The sequence below is a fragment of the Colias eurytheme genome, chromosome 8 (genome assembly GCF_061535395.1).
Source record: "Colias eurytheme isolate Ceu_HAF_F1 chromosome 8, ilColEury1 Martin Lab GWU primary, whole genome shotgun sequence".
Classification (NCBI taxonomy): Eukaryota; Metazoa; Arthropoda; class Insecta; order Lepidoptera; family Pieridae; genus Colias; species Colias eurytheme.
Window position 1 is genome coordinate 3,856,433 of NC_142987.1, and position 17,884 is coordinate 3,874,316.

The window sequence follows — 17,884 nt, forward strand, 5'->3', positions numbered from 1 at the left end:
TTATGACACAATATGACAATTGACAATTAATGACAAGCTGGATGGTTGACACTTGACAGATTTCATCTGAGCATACCCTAGTGCTTCGTTCACATTGAGCAAGCATTGAGCTCCTCGCGTCCATTATTTTTTGATTATCCTATCTACTAATATTATAAATGCGAAAGTTTGTGAGGATGGATGTATGAGTATGTATATGTATATTTGTTACTTTTTCACGCAAATACTACTGAACCGATTGGCGATTACAATGAAATTTAGCACACATATAGAGGGTTACTTGGATTATCACATAGAATAGGTTCTATCCCGGAAATCCCACGAAAAAGGGGAACTATGCTATGGGTCTATCTTTGAAAACGCGTGCGGTAATTTTTTTTGTGTATTATTATATGATATGATACACACGTATATTACCACATGGCACATGAACTTAATTTATAAGTAACGTTTTCTTACATTAGTTAAACTTCCCAGACTATTTAAAGAAGCTCGGTTTATCTCTTCCCGCCACTTCACATTCATGACCAAAAAGACTCTTTCAGTAAATGCTAAAGTGGCGGGAACAGAGAGTATATAGCTAATCATTTTTTTTAAACAAACAAATTCGTCAAGATATTTTTTTTAAATAAATTGCCATTTTTCTGCAGTGGACTTTTCATAAAATCTGTGTTATTCAACAATTCGCCTTGGAGTTCTTTTAAAATAATAACTTCTGAATATAAACTGTCCATGTGTACAAGGTTGATCCAAAAGTAATGATAATTGGGATTTCCTGTGTACATAAAAATCAAAAATAACCGTTTCTTGCTTGCTCATGTACTCACTAAGTTATCACAAAAAAATCATATCAATAGGCCACGTTTCCAAGTATTTACATTAATTTCTGTTGGCAACACTAATCTGCTGTACGTCCGCGCTATTCACTGTCCATCTGCACGACGTTCGCGGTGGTGGGGGTGCTTGCTGGATGAAAAGTTGGTCGTGCACATCCAGCAAGATAATAATAATAATTATTGACGTACGTCAACGCTATTCACTGTCGTTTTGCGTCGTGCATCGTGTATGACCTTGGCGGGACGTACGTCAAGATGGACCGTAAATAAGACGCTTTACTTTAAAAAAAACTGATTTCCTGCACACTGGGGAATCTTTAAAATCATCTGCATTCTACATGCATAATAAAGTAAATACTATGATTGATACTAGCTTTCCGCCATCCGCTTCACCCGCTCAAGCTTTCTCTGTACCAAAGGAGATGTCCAGAATCGACAGGAATGAAATGTGTATTGTGTACCAATGGATTGATAATAATAATATAATGTAGCTAAAGCGGTAACCCTGAAATCGTTATAGTATAGGAGCTAGGAGCAAAATAAAATAATTTGGAAAATCCAAAAGTGCACGCCTCATAATTTTTTTTTAATAAATATTTATTAATTATTATTTTTGTTTATTTAATAACAATTAAACCACATCGAATCAGACCCTGAAAAATGAAAGGGTTCTATTCCTGAGCATACTCAAGCGTCAAGAGAAAAAAAAGACTCGATTAGTAAAGTATTTCGGTCGCTATCGTGTTAACAAGAAAAAGGATCCGCACATACAGACACACGGACGTCCAAGACAGAACTTTTTTAAACTGTTTTTTAACTAGTTTAAATAACAAAAATGACATCAAAAATATCATGAACGTTAAAAATAGTGTTTTTTCTTAATATGTGTGTGTATGTATTATCTTACAAGTGCAATGTATGATACATAAAGACATTTTAAGTTTGAAAAATCAGATGTTTTGCGCGAAGTGACAGTAGTACCCACCTCAACGCTTCGCTTATGAGGCGTGCAATAAGTAAGAAATTCGTTTAAAACATTAAAAAATAAGTTACGTCATGTTGTAGCTTAATATGACGTTGTAATAATGTTCTATCACTTTTGGTTTTTTGAATTTTTCACCTAAATTTTGAGGTTATATGAAAAAAATATTATTACAAAAGTTGTAGATCTTTTTATTACCTACAACTTTGTCTTTGAACTTTTTTCCCTAGGACTTGTAGTTTTGTCGGAAATCGAGAGAGACCATTTTTTCCACCACTTCCCGAACTCGGATTGACCGTAATTTATTTTTCCTTAGGTACATTTTTATCATATTTTCCTCCTTTTCTAATGGGTTTCATCCTACTGCCATTTTTTTTCACTTTTTATTATTTTTAAAGGCTTCTACCAATCTACCCTGGTGTAATATAGATTGAGGGACCAGAAGCAGGTACGAAAACAAACAAAATCCACACAAAATCTAATATTCATAATTTTATTGATTACAGCTTTATTGATTACATACATACACAGTACACACAATACTTAATTATGATTTAATTTATTTCACAATTTAAAACAAAAAATATACAGGAACATAATCTAAATAGACTGCTTAATTTCTAATTTCCATGCATAATCCTTAATACTTAATTATTAATCCTACAGAAGTGAATTGAAGTCCCATGTCTCCTAGTGGGGTATGGGTCAGATGCATTATGTGTACATCTTCACCGTGAATCGAACCCAGACCCCTCGGTTACGCTCAGCCGTCAAGCAGTCTAGTTACTATATACCTAGTACAAAGTTATTACAAAACTTCTTGTAAATATTATCATCTTACTATAGTTTACTTAGACTTTAGGATGAAGAAACTAAATGGCTCATTAGAAATATTAGGAAGGCAGAAGGACAAACTTTTAAATAGGTTTCCGTTGTGGTTTTATCTGCTTTCCTTGATAAGTATTTTGTTTTGGTCCACCGTGTGAAGGTCCCGGTCTAGTTTGATGATAAGTATTATGTTTTGGTCCACCGTGTGAAGGCCCCGGTCTAGTTTGACTTAAAGATCTACCTTTAATGAAATTTGGTTTTTGACTAACCAAAGGCTCTGGTTCACTACTTCTACGTTTAATCAAACAGCGAAATACCAATTTGGAATTTCCAATAAAATGATTCAACATTATTAGGGGCATTACAGCACATTTGGCTTGACGAAAAACATCATTGACATCCATTGAATCACTGAAGCAGTGATCAGCAAACACCACCTTTCGTTTTACATTTTGCAAACTTGTAATATGTATCTCGTAAATATTTTGCATAGCTGCACTTTTAGTTCCCAAATATTGCACCAACCAATAAGCAAGTTTTTGAACAGTGTCAATTTTGAAAGATAAAATAAATACTTGTTTGTTCTGTTGGAGCAAATATAGGAATCGATGATCAGAGGTAGAAGAAATTTTTTCAATAGTTATATCTGAATTTGGCTTTTTATCACAGTTTTGAGGGTGAGACTCTTGGAAGTGGTTCATTAAATCCTTGTGTTTTCCTAAAAAAGAAGAATTCGAATTTTAATACCATTTATTAACAAGCTTTGTCGGCAACAAAAAAACATTCAGGATACTATAGGTATGGCACGTAACGTTGTACATAAAAACATATTAAAACTGAAGTAAACAAAATAGGATAAAACCGATAAAGACTTAACTACTTACCAGACCACGAACAGGTTCCAAATGTTTTGCCAAGTGGACAATCAATCATCCTGAAAATACACTCCTTTAGATGTTCCTCCATGTCTTTCCTTGTTGATCTTATGATGCAACCCTTATTCTTGTTTGGACATGGTGTAACTGACTGTAAATATTGATATAATACAGTTTAATATCCATACAAAATAAAAATAATTTGAATAAATTTACATTTAAACGATAATAAATATTTGTAACATTTTATTTGTTTAAAAATATTTGTGACGTTATTTGATGATTTCAAATCATCCAAACACTTCTAGAGTTCTCAAGAGACTTACCTACTTTAACTCAAATTCATACATCATATAAATAATATGGATATAAATATATATATCACTAGTTACATAGTATAAAACAAAGTCGCTTTTTCTGTCCCTATGTGATATGTCCCTTTGTGTGCTTCAATCTTTAAAACTACGCAACGGATTTTGATGCGGTTTTTTTTAATAGATAGAGTGATTCAAGAGGAAGGTTTTTGTATATAATTTATTAGGTTTTAGACAAAGCGGGCGAAGCCACGGGCGTTAAACTAGTAATACAATAAAACCTTACCTGTGCCACCAAGTCTTCTAATTGCCAGTTTCTCATTTGAGTCATGGTTTGTCTACACATGGGACATATCGGTGGAGTTAACTTTCTGGTGCAGGTATTACATAAGCTGTGCCCGGACTGGCATTGGAATATTGGCACAGTCATAGCCTGAACACACACGGGGCACTGAGGGGCCTCCATTGTTTTCTTAAAATAAAATTGAGTAGTATAAGACATTATATCTACCACTTTCAACACTAGTTTACAACTAGCAACCACGTTAAACTTCTTAATTTAATATTAAATTTTTAAACAAAAGATGTTTTAACTTTTAACTTAAAACACGAATGCAGTCAAATGAAAAATGTTATTAATAAATTAATTTTACCTTTTTTATATGTTTTTACATGTAAGGTCATTAGCAAAAATTTTACCTTTTTTAAGTATATGTTTTTACATGTAAGGTCATTAGCAAATGAAAACACATTAAAGATAAATTTATTATTAAAATTACTTACTTTTTATGATAAGTTAAGTGATAAATATTGATTCTGATTGATAAATAATATCTTGTTTGTATTGACAAAAAGCTATAAGTTTGAGAACAAACAGAAAATTCAAACAATAATGAATAAAATAACTCTATCACAGTATCACTTCCTGCAGTACCTACTCCATGTTTGATTATCACAAAGAGTACCTTTGTCCTTTTGCAATTATGATTACACGTCACTTATGTATGATATCTAGGTATAATATCGTATCGAAAAAAAAGAAACTCTGTAATTATTGTAGTAAGGTTCATATTTTCTTACGAATTATCATAACGGATATAGTGATTATGATTAAGTTTTTCCCCTAATACCTACTCTAATGTTACCATAATTAGGTACATTTATTTACGTATAACGTTATTTATGGTTGCAATATACAAAAAGTAAAAAATAGTAAGGCTCTAATAATAACAAAATATATAAAAACCTAAGACTAAAACTTAGATCTTATCTATCCTATTCGTAGTTTGAATATAATATAATTAATTTTAATTTCGTAGGCGTGAAATAACATCCTGCCGCGTGCTGTGACTTGTGCATGGACCAATAATGCTTGTGAGTGTGTTGTTGCTTGGTTGTTGCCAAAGACGTTACATATTATACTCTAGACAGTGCACCAAAAAAAATATTTGTTTTGATAAAATCTAATCCATTACCCTTCACTTAGGGTTGCGTTTTCCTTACAAGCGAAAGTTATCCAAGAATGGTCTGAGCGAGAGGTTTAACACATAATACTTAATATGTAGCTCGATGGTTTCACAACGGTAAATGGTCCTTGTCTAACGTTTCATTAGGGCGTATTCAGAAAGAAAGCTTGCGGCGCGCTATAAGCGCTGGTAACCCGCGCAAGAAAATATATACGAACATGCGCTTATAAGCGCTGATCGGCGCCGACAAGTTTGTTGAAACTTGTTGGAACTTGTCGGCGCCGATCAGCGCTTATAAGCGCATGTTCATATATTTTCCTGCGCGGGTTACCAGCGCTTATAAGTTTCAAGCTTTCTTTCTGAATACGCCCTTACTCTACCAATCATTGACGTATAGAAATGGTAGTTATGGTAACCCTGAATTTTGTTTGACTTTGCACTACCCAATACCTATCTCACGAATTATGTATCGATATTTTTTTCTTAAGACTTAAAAGCGAAAGCACGCACCTAGCACGTAAGAAATTACGATAAAAATTGTATTATAAATTTATAAAGAATAGAAAAAAATCGATCACGAGGCGGGACTCGAACTCGCATTCTTTCGCGCCAATCCGGGGCGGATGCCTGACAAACTCGGCCACTCGTGACCCGCCAGAGCGATCGAATTTATTGTATTCTTTCAGTTTTGTGTCTAAGGGACACACCGCGAGCCATCTATTGAGATGATTAGCAACCATCTCAACCAATACGAATTACGAAACACTTTTCAGTGAATACAATATTGTAACGATGGACCACGACCTTTTTTGTTGAATTTGATATTTTTGGTTTTATTGCATTCTTTCTATTCTTTATAAATTTATAAGCATTTGAATGCCATAAAACCAAAAATATCAAATTCAAAAACTGTATTATTCAGCTATGTATGAAAATTATAACTTACGGTGTTTATGGTAACATATTATTATGTACCTACGTATAAATCTACCTTTGTCTCTAGCCTCCTATCTCCCAGACCTCTTCCAGACAAAAATAATGTACTAAAATTATGTAGGTAGTTCCTAAGTGTAGCTCCAGCTAGCCTAGCTAGGCGGATAGCTAGTATTTTATATGTCAAAGGGGACAGAATTTTCGTTGAAATCGTTTACACAGTAAAACTCAACCATGTATCTACCTAATAACCATCCTGGAGAGAACCACCCTATCAATTTGTGAAAATTGGTGCAGTAATTTTTCAGTTTATTGTGAACAGACAGTCAGAGCAGGCAGAGAACTATTTTATAATATTACTGAGTTGCCTTATTTCTTTATTTTCACAATAATTGTTAATGGTATTTTTTTAGAAATGTAATTCCCAAAAAAAGCTTTGAAATATGGAAGTTTATCAACCTTTTCTTTTGTTCAAGCTGCGACCACTTGACAAGTTGTTGGTGTAGTGGGGGAAGTTCGCGTCAAGTTTTAGTACTTTTTACATGCTTTCCTCACTTTGCTAAAAAGTTATCAAGTTTCATCCTGGCAACATAAAAATTGACTTATCATTTGATAAAGATTGGTTTAACACCAAATCTAATATAACATATTTAGATAGGTAGTAATCTCAATGTTTGAATATTCATCAATGTGAACTGTCTATTACCTTGTCTCATTTAACATTTATCTCAGAACAGGTTAATGAAACTATGAGATGAGTTTAATTTTTTATTTTCTTACATACTAAATTCATTTCTTGGCTTTTGCTTCTCTGGTAGCTTTGCGTTCAGCTGCGCGTGCCAATTGTTTTGCTGGTTTAAGGTTACCCTTTTTGCAAAACCTTTGATTCCGCAAGAATTTGGGGTCCATCTGTAAATAATATTAATAAATGAGTTTTCTTCGTTGTGTAATTGCATTCTTGTTTCTTCTTTATTTCTATAGAATACTATAATGTAGATAGATCTAACAAGTATATTTTATTAATACATGATTTTGCTTATGGATGATTTCTATAATGTAGAGCAGCGTTTCCCAACCTGGGGTCCGCAAGTATATCCCAGGGGGCCCGCAGACAAATCAAGAAAATCACAAAAGCCGTAGTGACAACTTTTTCAGTTTTAAGATGGAATAATCCATCAAGTAATGGGTGGATAAGCTATTTTATGCAATAACACAGCAAAAAATCAATCAATTTTTAAAATAATATAGATTGACATAAGCGAATAAGTTTTTTTGGGGTCCTCGAATCATGATAAGGGGGCGCTAGGGGTCTGCATTTGGAAAAGGTTGGGAAAGGCTGACGTAGAGCATTTGTTGTATTAGCAGTGTCAGTGCTGATGTTCTAAAAATATTGTTATTGTACATATAAATATTAAAATAAAAAGATAAAAATTTTCAACAGCAATAGATACAGTACATCTTAACTTTTCAAAGGGAAACAATGTGTAGTGATGGTAGGTTTTCCTACATTTAATCTTGTATGTGTATCCATCAAAAGTAATATTAATCTTCTTCTTATATATAAAAATGAATCGCAAAATGTGTTGGTAAGCGCATAACTCGAGAACGGCTGAACCGATTTCGATAATTATTTTTTTATTATATTCCTTGAAGTACGAGGATGGTTCTTATGTAGAGAAAACGTAAACATGTATCACGGGCGAAGCCGGTGCGGACCACTAGTAATTAATATAATTGTTATCACTAACAATTAACTTTTAAAGGTTATACATTAACATATTGAAAGAAAATAAGAATATATGTAATTGTGATGCATTGCTCCTATTTTGATTTAAGTACAACAATTTTTTATCATGTGCAGAAATTTACTGAATTCACATTTCTGCTTTGTAAATAAAAAATCCATCGTTCTTCTATACAAGACGATAACAGTTGAAAGACCCAACTTGAAAACTATGGTATGTAAATAAATGCTAGTTAAAATTTAATGTTTACAAAATATGTAGACTCAAATTACTGAGCATGAAAATACACACATAACAAGTAGGTCTTTCAATTAAAAGCTTGAATAAAATATGATATTATATTATATCACATCATAAGTAAATAACGTAGATACTTACACCAAGAGTAGATTCATGTCTGAACTTAGTAGGCTTTTTGATACCATTACGGTGAGCCTTGCGGTCTGAAAGAAAATTTCGTGCGGTGTATTATATATCAATTAAGTATCGATGAAGCTAAAAATAAACCAAGTAATTTATTTACTTACTTTGGTTATGATTTGTGTGGTTCTTTGACTTTGCCATTTTTTATGAGATAGGATACAAGTCCTGAAACCAAAATATAAACATAAAAATATAAACAAGCACTGTATTTATGGATTTCAATCAATTAACACATCAAATAATAATGGATTTCATTGATATTTTAAAATTATTTAGTGTAATCACAATAACACCAACCTACGGCAGAAAGCAACTTAGAAAAAGAAGTGCCAATGTCAAAATTTAAACCGTTTTCATGTCAAGTCTGTCAAAGTCTCAGGTCAAAGTCATAATAACATCCAAAAAAAAGGTAGACGTGTACAAACTCGGAGTGTGCAAAACTCAGAGGAATAAACCTATAGAGTACTTGTATCGAGCGTATACAATTTACATAATATATTTGTTTCTCTCTATCTAAAGAAAACGTCGTATGAAAGAATGAGATAGCTATAGACTACAAGCTACGTTTCAACATAGTCATGGCACCATTTTTACTATAGGTACGTATTTAGATAGATAGAAGGTGATAGTGATGGGATGTGCTTCCATCGATAAAATCGTGAATGCATTTTGCATTTACGGTTTCGTGAAATAATAAATAATAAAAAAAAAAACAAAATTAATCATAAATTTCAGTTGAATACATTATTTGTTTAATCCTACGAATATAATAAATGCGAAATTATGCGAGAATGGATAACTTTCTCTTTCACTGCTGAACCGATTACAATGAAATTTTGTACATACACACATAGGATAGGTTTTATACCGGAAATCCCACGTGAACGGGAACTGTGCGGGATTTTCTTTAAAAACGCGGGCGGAAAGCTAGTATATTTTAAAATAAATTTTAAAACTTGAAATGTAACTAATTTAAAATAAAGATCAATAAAGTTAAAGGAGTGAGGAGAAAGGCACAGTCAGCATGAATTTTAACAAGTTCATAAAAGGACAGTCTTAAAGAAAACATTTTCCTTACATCCTACTAATGAAGCGAAAGTTTGTGAGGATGGATGTTTGTTACTCTTTCACGCGAATACTACTAAACCGATTACAATGAAATTTGGAAAAATTACTTTTGATCCCGTAAAACCCACAGGAATGGGAACTATGCGGGTTTTTCTTTGAAAACGCATGTATATTAAGTATGTATTTCAATAGTAGTTTCTCATCTATGAGAACTGTCATTTAATCAACCGTTTAATTTTCACATAGTTACACATTTAAAGTACCTAAATGTGTAAAAAAATTCCAAATAAAAATTCACTCACACACAAATGTATTTATTATCTAAAGGAACAAAAAAAAACGTAAGCGTAAGATTGCACAATTCTTCTAGAGTATCCATCTTGATAACACGCAGGCTCGAAATGCAGTGAACACAATCTAGCAAATTTCGACGGCGTCCAATCTACACGTCTCATGTTTTATACCCATTTTTTATTTAGCTCTGGAAATCTAAAACAAAATGAATTTATTAATAATCTAAAAGAGAAACAACAAACTAAACAGATAAGTCAAATAAAACAACCACGTGGTATTTTTTATTTTCCTGCTGTAGAAAATTTACATCTATTATTTGCTACAACAACTACATATAAATCTGATATAAGAAACAAAATAAATAAATCAACGTTAATATGAAATAGATTTTTTGTCATAAATCGATAATATACGCTAGATGTGTTACAACACTACGGTGGTAAACAAAATGCCAAACGTGATAATATTGTGACATTTTTTAAAAATTATTTAATTCTTTTGTATTCCACAACCCCATAAAGTGGGTAAATGTTACAGTTACAACATAAACTTATAAAAAAGCGCTTGATAAAACCTTCAAATAGGGTTAGAACATAAATATTTATCAATTTGCTGAAAATCACTTACCGATGGAAAGATATTTCTTCATTGTTTTCATCCAAAACTCCCATTCGACTAGTAATAGCCGGTAGCTAAACATACAATAGTCATTTTAGCACACTGACAAATAAAAAGAAACACTAAACACTTTATATTTTCTAAATATTTTGTTAAAAACACTTGACGCACCGAGACCTCCAGCTGGAAGGCAAGCAAAACTTAGCCGGCGCGCTACGTTTGAAGACAGTGCAGATACTCTATCGCTATCTCAATCTGACTTATGCTGTTATTGACTAAGAGTAAGTAGATTAGAAAATATGTATTTTGTTCTGTCTCAATATAAGAACTCTATAGGTTTATTCCTCTGAGGTGCAAAATAATTGTGATCACAGAATGTGACTATTGCTAGAAAACATACGGTAAGAGAAAACGTGGTATTAATAGTTATGTCTTCGTCATATGGTTGAATCTGCTATTTGATTGAATGACTAGCGCCTTAATTGAATGACGACATTCAATATAATGACTAGGCCCAACGTTGATTTAACAAGATTTAAACAGAGGCCATAGCAGATATAATCTCAACATATTGTTGAAAGACTAGCGGCACAGACTAATAATAATATACTACGTATACAAGTTAGTTTCATGGACACAGGATTCAATGTTAGACTGGGGTAGAAGCCTTTGAAAATAATGAAAAGATAAAAAAAATCGCAGTCGGATGAAACCCATTAGAAAAGGAGGGGAATATGATAAAAATGTAAGGAAAAATAAATTACGGTCAATCCGAGTTCGGGAAGCGGGAGGGGGGAGCTTTTAAGAGAAAAAAATGGTTTCTCTCAATTTCCGACAAAACTACAAGTCCTATAGAAAAAAGTTCTATGGCAAAGTTGTAGGTAATTAAAAGTTCTACAACTTTTGTATTCACAATTTTTTCACATAACCTAAAAATTTAGGTGAAAAATTCAAAAAACCAAGTTTTTGGTCTTTTATTTCTATCTACTTCAAAATTTATTTTTTTTCTACGAAATTTGGTGGAAACTTACTTTATTATGTCCCAAATACACTGTAATTTATTTGATCGAAAATATTTATTTTTTCGCCTTATTTTGAATTAATACCAAAAAAACAACCTAATTTTCAATCAAAAAGTCACCCGTCAAAATATCAGCTTTTTTCAAAAACTTGGGGTGCCTTTTATTTATTGAAATCTCTTCTTTCATATGGTGTAAAAAAAATAAACACCACCATAGTAAATGTTCTCAAGAAATGCATACAAACAGTCTGAAAATTAGCTTTTACTAAATCAGGCACAATTCTTGGACTCTATATCTTCTCTTGTATCGGCTTTTCGGTAATATTTCAAAAGAAAAATAATTATCTGTTCTAAGTTGAATATTTTACAGCATATTCAAAAGCAAAATGGTGTCGATAAAAACATTTCAGGTAGTTCGAGAAGTGTGCCTGATTTAGTAAAAGCTAATTTTCAGACTGTTTGTATGCATTTCCTGAGAACATTTACTATGGTTGTGTTTATTTTTTTTACACCATATGAAAGTAGAGATTTCAATGAATAAAAGGCACCCCAAGTTTTTGAAAAAAGCTGATATTTTGACGGGTGACTTTTCGATTGAAAATTAGGTTGTTTTTTTGGTATTAATTCAAAATAAGGCGAAAAAATAAATATTTTCAATCAAATAAATTACAGTGTATTTGGGACATAATAAAGTAAGTTTCCACCAAATTTCGTAGAAAAAAAAAATTTTTTGAAGTAGATAGAAATAAAAGACCAAAAACTTGGTTTTTTGAATTTTTCACCTAAATTTTTAGGTTATGTGAAAAAATTGTGAATACAAAAGTTGTAGAACTTTTAATTACCTACAACTTTGCCATTAAACTTTTTTCTATAGGACTTGTAGTTTTGTCGGAAATCGAGAGAAACCATTTTTTTCTCTTAAAAGCTCCCCCCTCCCGCTTCCCGAACTCGGATTGACCGTAATTTATTTTTCCTTACATTTTTATCATATTCCCCTCCTTTTGTAATGGGTTTCATCCGACTGCGATTTTTTTTTGTTTCAAAAATTATCTACTCTAGTCTATGTTGGTCTATCGCGCTGGTTTTTTTTTCCAAGACAGATAATTGAACACTTATCAACTTTTTCTAATGGTAAAAATCCCCTAGGCGTATAGTTTCGGAGAAAAAAAATACGTGTCACACTCGGGGACTGCCGCGGTAAAGCTATTGCATGCTATGACTTCAAGCTACACCTTCGTGCCCGTCGGAGTCGGGAGCGTGAGGTTTTTTCGTTACGGAATTTCTCGATTCGGTCCTCGCGCTCAAGGTCCGCGATAGAAGCTATGCAATAGCTTAAAAATTTGTTGAGGTTTTTTGTATGGAGAAAAATCTTGATTTTTTTTTCTCACGTTGCTTTAAATTGCGGCGGCTTAGGTTCATATATTAAGTTAGTCCGGATGATATAGTATCCAGAAAAAAAAATAGCATGCATCGACTTGTAGCCCCGCGCAGGAATGATCGATAAAAATTTCAATTTTCCTATGCTCTTTTCTCTTGTATTTCCTGCGTTTTGTTGCTCAATACTTGCTCATTCGTACTCCCTACATCACATTAATTAATATTGAGAACATTTCAGCCCACTAAATACGGTAAGAATTTTTTTTATATCTTAAATATTTGCAAGAAACAAATACATATTTGCAAAAAACAGTCAATTATAAAATAAGTCACAGGTACAACGTAACCCGTGCCTAGAAAGCAATTAGGTAACGACATCAACTAATCTGGAATGCGGTGTTAGTCCCAGTTAGTTCCAAGTATAAACAACCTCGTTAACTCCCAATCTTTAACGAGGTCCAAGTATATAAACAACCTCGTTAGCTTTAACGAGGTTGTTTATATACTCGGTCGCATTTAATCCTGCATGCCCTTACTACCTGAGTACTCTTAATTGATATAAATAAGCCACACATTAAACTGAGCTCCATTATATATCCGACATTTACGTATACTATACAATGGCTGGCTTGAGTACTAATTTGGATATGTTCCTGATTATGAGGAAATTTGGTGATTTGAAGAATTACAACCATTTGTTTGAAGTTATCATCTCAAAAATCCCATATGAACTGTCTGAAGAAGATCGCAGTAGACTCAAAGATTTTTCTCGCAGAGTTATACAGCATATAACGAAGAAATGGTCTGAGTCAAGCCGATCTCTGAAGACGTTTCTGAATCGGGAAAACAATAAAAGGTGGTTGGAATCTGACATCCAGTGGCCTATTTGTGATTCGGTCGACTTGAATGTTTTGTTTGGAGCTTGTGCGGATGTAGATGAAGAAACTCCAACCAACTTTTCTTCTTCTATAGTTGAATCAGTTCCATCAACGTCCACTACTGAAGCAATTACATCCACTGAAAAGATATCTAGAGTTCCATTCCAAGATTAGAGCAATAAACAAAAAAAAAGACGATCCGACTCTACTATGAGTGAAAAAATGAAGAGGAACTTTTTTATTGCTTTAGTGAAAAGTTAAAAGCTTACGGCAAAGCAGCTTTTGCGAAAATTTTAGAGCATTTAGAAAAATACTCTGATAACTATACCAAGTGTATCAAAATTTTTGTTTATTAAAAAGAAGCAAGACATTTCTGAAGACGAAAAATCTTTGCTGGTAGGATCTGAAAATATTTTGGATCCATTAGCATAAAACAGCTGTTTTCATGGCTACGGAAAAAGCCCTTTTATGTGCTACCAACTACTTCAGTTGTTTCAATGGGTGGTAGTTGTCGACACTATACTATAATCTTTTAAAAATCTTACAACACACTCTTTTAAAATACCAAGAAATTTATTAAAGTTCATCCATCCCTAATCGCATTTATTTATAATCAACACATAAACAATCTCGTTAGCGCTTGGACTTAACTGGGACTAACACCGCATTCCAGACTCTCTGCTGTGATTGGTTGTTGTCGTTACCTAATTGCTTTCTGCTCAGAGGAATAAACCTATATTCCTCTGAGGCTTTCTGGGCACGGGTTACGTTGTACTGTGACTTATTTTACAGTGCGACACAAAAGAGATGAAAATAAATGAGGGCGCCACCGTCGCTCATATAGCAACACTGATACTGCGACGCAAGCGATCTTGATACTATAGAATAAAAATCCAAAAATGTATATAATATAATCTAAAATAAATACCGCGATTTAAACCGTTATAATTGTTTCAGTGTAGCAATAGTGTAATTTAAGACAAAAATACAGTAGTATTTTAATTGACCTACCTAGGTCAAATTTTACTTAAATGTATTTGGAATTAGTTATTTTATAAAAATCGGTCAAGTGTTTAGACTGCAGAGGCGCACATAGAATCAAACATACAAACAAACAAGCATACATGCAGCTCAAACACATTAACCTCTTTCTGGGTCCGTCGGGTAGAAAAAAACAAGGCGATTTGAAAACCACATATTTTTATTTTTTTTGTAGATAAATTTTGTACATTAATATAATTCATCAAAATCTAAATATTCTACTCCTTCAAAGGACTGATCATCACTCTGTTTCGAAGTACTGGTAAGAGGGTACGGGGCATCTTCAGTATCTGTAAATATGATACAGTAAATATGATTTTTTTTCTTATGGTTTGATTGATTAATAGATAGATAGCTGTATGAAAACAGTTATCACTATACTATGTAGTAAAATCTAAACTAGGTACTTTATTTGAGGTTGGTTGGATTGGATATAACTTCTTGACTCAAATTGTGCTGGTCGCACTATAAAAACTAGTTTTTGTTTACATACAAATAACCTCAAATTAATTTGCGAAAACGTAATAATCGCCATACATACATACATTAAACACTCGTTACTAATGGAATATTCTATTTTACGTAGTACTGAGCAAAAATAAATGGAATCTCACCGGTATATTCTGCTGTACGTTTGTAAACGTTTTCCAAATCAGTCAATAAATTTCCAGCTTGAAATTCGGACAAACACCGAATAAAAACTTTATACACCACATCACGGACACCGCTACGTTTAACCTTTTTCATGATGTCTCCTTTTTTATTTAAATTTCTTGTTCTAAATAACAATTTTATCTCAATAATTCTCCACTTCACGAAAAAAACAACAAATTTTTATTCAACTTGACAGCTACATTGCCAATTCAGGGTTGCCAGGTAATGAAAAACGAATTAGTTCCAAAATAATTAATTTCATCTCTTTTATGTCGTACTATATAATTGACTGTTTTATAAAATTTTTAAGATATAAAAAATTACTTACCGTATTTAGTGGGCTGAAATGTTCTCAATATTAATTAATGTGATGTAGGGAGTACGAATAAGCAAGTATCGAGCAACAAAACGCAGGTAATACAAGAGAAAAGAGCATATCAAAATTGAAATTTTTACCGATCATGCTGCAAGGCTGCAAGTCGATGCAGTTATTTAATTTTTTTCTGGATACTATATCATCCGGATTTACTTAATATATGAACCTAAACCGCCGCAATTTAAAGCAACTCGAGAAAAAAAAATAAAGATTTTTCTCCTCTTTATTTATTTATTAAAAAATAAATAAATAAAGATTTTTCTCCATACAAAAAAAACTCAACAATTTTTTTTCTCAAAAACTATACGCCTAGGAGATTTTTACCATTAGAAAAAGTTGATAGCTGTTCAATTATCTGTCTTGAAAAAAAAAAAATCAGCGCGATAGACCGACATTGAATCCTGTGTCCATGATACTTGAATTTGGAACAACTATGCGACGGAGCCCCGCGGGGCCCCACAGCGAACCTAACGCAAACCAACGATGACGCTTTAGGACGTTGAGTCAACACTTTTGAACGTTACTTACATTAATTGTGGTTACATATAAAACAGATTTACGAATTGTACATAGGTATGTCATTCAATTAAATGTCGCAATTGAATGAACGCGCTAGAGTCTAGACGTTCAATCAAATAGCAGATTTGACCAGATATCTGCGACAGTTATATGATTATATACTATTCCCGTAGAGGGAGAATGTACTAGAGATCACATCGGCGTATACCCGAACGAGATGGCGAATCCTTACGTCAATGTTGCCAACTATTACAAAAACTTTTTATCCGAAAAACTGGCAAAATATCTATAAATGTTTGGGTATTTTTTTGTAAGATAGGTTTATGAAGAAAAAGACAGATTTGAAAAGATTTTGTTATTTATTAACTTAACTAGCGACCCGCCCCGGCTTCGCACGGGTGCAATGCTGATACTAAATACACTACAGAAAAATTATGAACGTTGTATATAAAAACATAGCGGCCCGCTCCGGCTTCGCACGGGTATAAAATATATAGCCGGGCGGCTGGCCGGTACCGCGGCAAACGCTACGTCCCGCAATTTTTAAATCTATACTAATATTATAAAGAGGAAAGGTTTGTATGTATGTATGTATGTATGTATGTATGGTTTTCACGCATAAACTACTGGGCCGATTTTGATGAAATTTGGCACAACCTTTTATTGCGAAATATGTACCACGGGCGAAGCCGGGGCGGACCGCTAGTATATATATATATATTCACTGTTGTATTGTATTGGTTCTTTTTCCACACCACCTGTGAGGTAAGAACCTTAGGTGCGTTTTTTTTAAAGAGGTATCCCCAGTAGGCCTAGTCCTCCTTTTTGGCATGCATCAATATCTGGAATAAATCGGACATAAGGTAGTTTATATTATATCTTATTATATAATTATTATATATAATTATAATATCTATTTATATTATATAGAAAAAAATTTGGACTTTGTATGGAAATCTGTCAGCTGATTAGCGAAGTTTCCTTACAAAGTCCAATTTTTTTTTACAAATTCAGCAAAGTTGTAGAACAAAAGTTGTTCAGTTTCATGAGTAGAAGCTCCTGTCTAAATTTTTCAAATGTCTTACCTTTCACCTTGTATATCTATAACTATAACTTCCTCTCCACGGTATGTCGTGCAGTTCTAAAATAGTGCAGTGTTGTTGCTCGTGGGAAAGTGCAATGGAATTATTAATTTACCTTAAGACCTGGTCCATGGACTTTTGATTGTTGGGCAGTACTCAGTCGCTCAACAATAATATCCTAAAAAAATAAAATTTGATTTAGTATAAATAGAAAATATACCCCTATAAAAATAAATTAATAACTTGTTTTGTTTATTATGTAGACGTAGCAACAAAATCGGTCTATGAATATTTAAACTACAACATTTAAATCCAAACTAAATGCATCACAAAAATTACTCACTGTTGTAAAAAGTGTTGGAATTGCATTGGGCATCAAATAGGTTTTTTTTTTCGTTTTTCGAAAATAACGCGACTCAAAATGTATAGAACATATTCTGTGACTTTTTCCTGGTAACCAGTTCTTCCTTCCGGTAGCTCGAATCCATCTGTTTAATGTACTTGTTTCTTTTGGAAACCTAAAAAACATATTTAATATTAAAAAAACATTTCAC

General features: G+C 32.9%; 2 protein-coding genes across 2 annotated transcripts; both read right to left on the minus strand.

The window, feature by feature from the left end:
• Positions 1–2,355: 2,355 nt before the first annotated feature.
• LOC149906397 (E3 ubiquitin-protein ligase Siah1-like) lies at positions 2,356–4,794 on the minus strand. The gene is made up of 4 exons (XM_090104331.1): positions 4,619–4,794; positions 4,122–4,307; positions 3,531–3,672; positions 2,356–3,364 (listed from the first exon to the last, which is right to left on the minus strand). The coding sequence occupies exons 2-4, from the start codon at positions 4,299–4,301 to the stop codon at positions 2,736–2,738; spliced, it is 951 nt and encodes a 316-aa protein (XP_089960457.1). The 5' UTR covers positions 4,302–4,307; positions 4,619–4,794; the 3' UTR covers positions 2,356–2,735.
• Positions 4,795–6,989: 2,195 nt separating this feature from the next.
• Positions 6,990–8,779, minus strand: LOC149906398 (large ribosomal subunit protein eL29-like). Its single transcript, XM_090104317.1, has 4 exons — positions 8,700–8,779; positions 8,507–8,567; positions 8,358–8,422; positions 6,990–7,143 (listed from the first exon to the last, which is right to left on the minus strand). Exons 2-4 carry the CDS (start codon positions 8,541–8,543, stop codon positions 7,024–7,026), a joined length of 222 nt encoding a protein of 73 aa, XP_089960443.1. The 5' UTR covers positions 8,544–8,567; positions 8,700–8,779; the 3' UTR covers positions 6,990–7,023.
• Between the last annotated feature and the right edge of the window lie 9,105 nt (positions 8,780–17,884).

Coding starts and splice junctions, on each gene's coding strand:
- LOC149906397 (XM_090104331.1), bottom strand. CDS start 4,301: ATGGAGGCCCCTCAGTGCCCCGTGTGTGTTCAGGCTATGACTGTGCCA. Junction 3,673..4,121: donor TAGAAGACTTGGTGGCACAG/GTAAGGTTTTAT, acceptor CAATATTTACAG/TCAGTTACACCATGTCCAAA. Junction 3,365..3,530: donor TGGAACCTGTTCGTGGTCTG/GTAAGTAGTTAA, acceptor CTTCTTTTTTAG/GAAAACACAAGGATTTAATG.
- LOC149906398 (XM_090104317.1), bottom strand. CDS start 8,543: ATGGCAAAGTCAAAGAACCACACAAATCATAACCAAA. Junction 8,423..8,506: donor CCACACAAATCATAACCAAA/GTAAGTAAATAA, acceptor ATTTTCTTTCAG/ACCGCAAGGCTCACCGTAAT. Junction 7,144..8,357: donor GACATGAATCTACTCTTGGT/GTAAGTATCTAC, acceptor TATTATTTACAG/ATGGACCCCAAATTCTTGCG.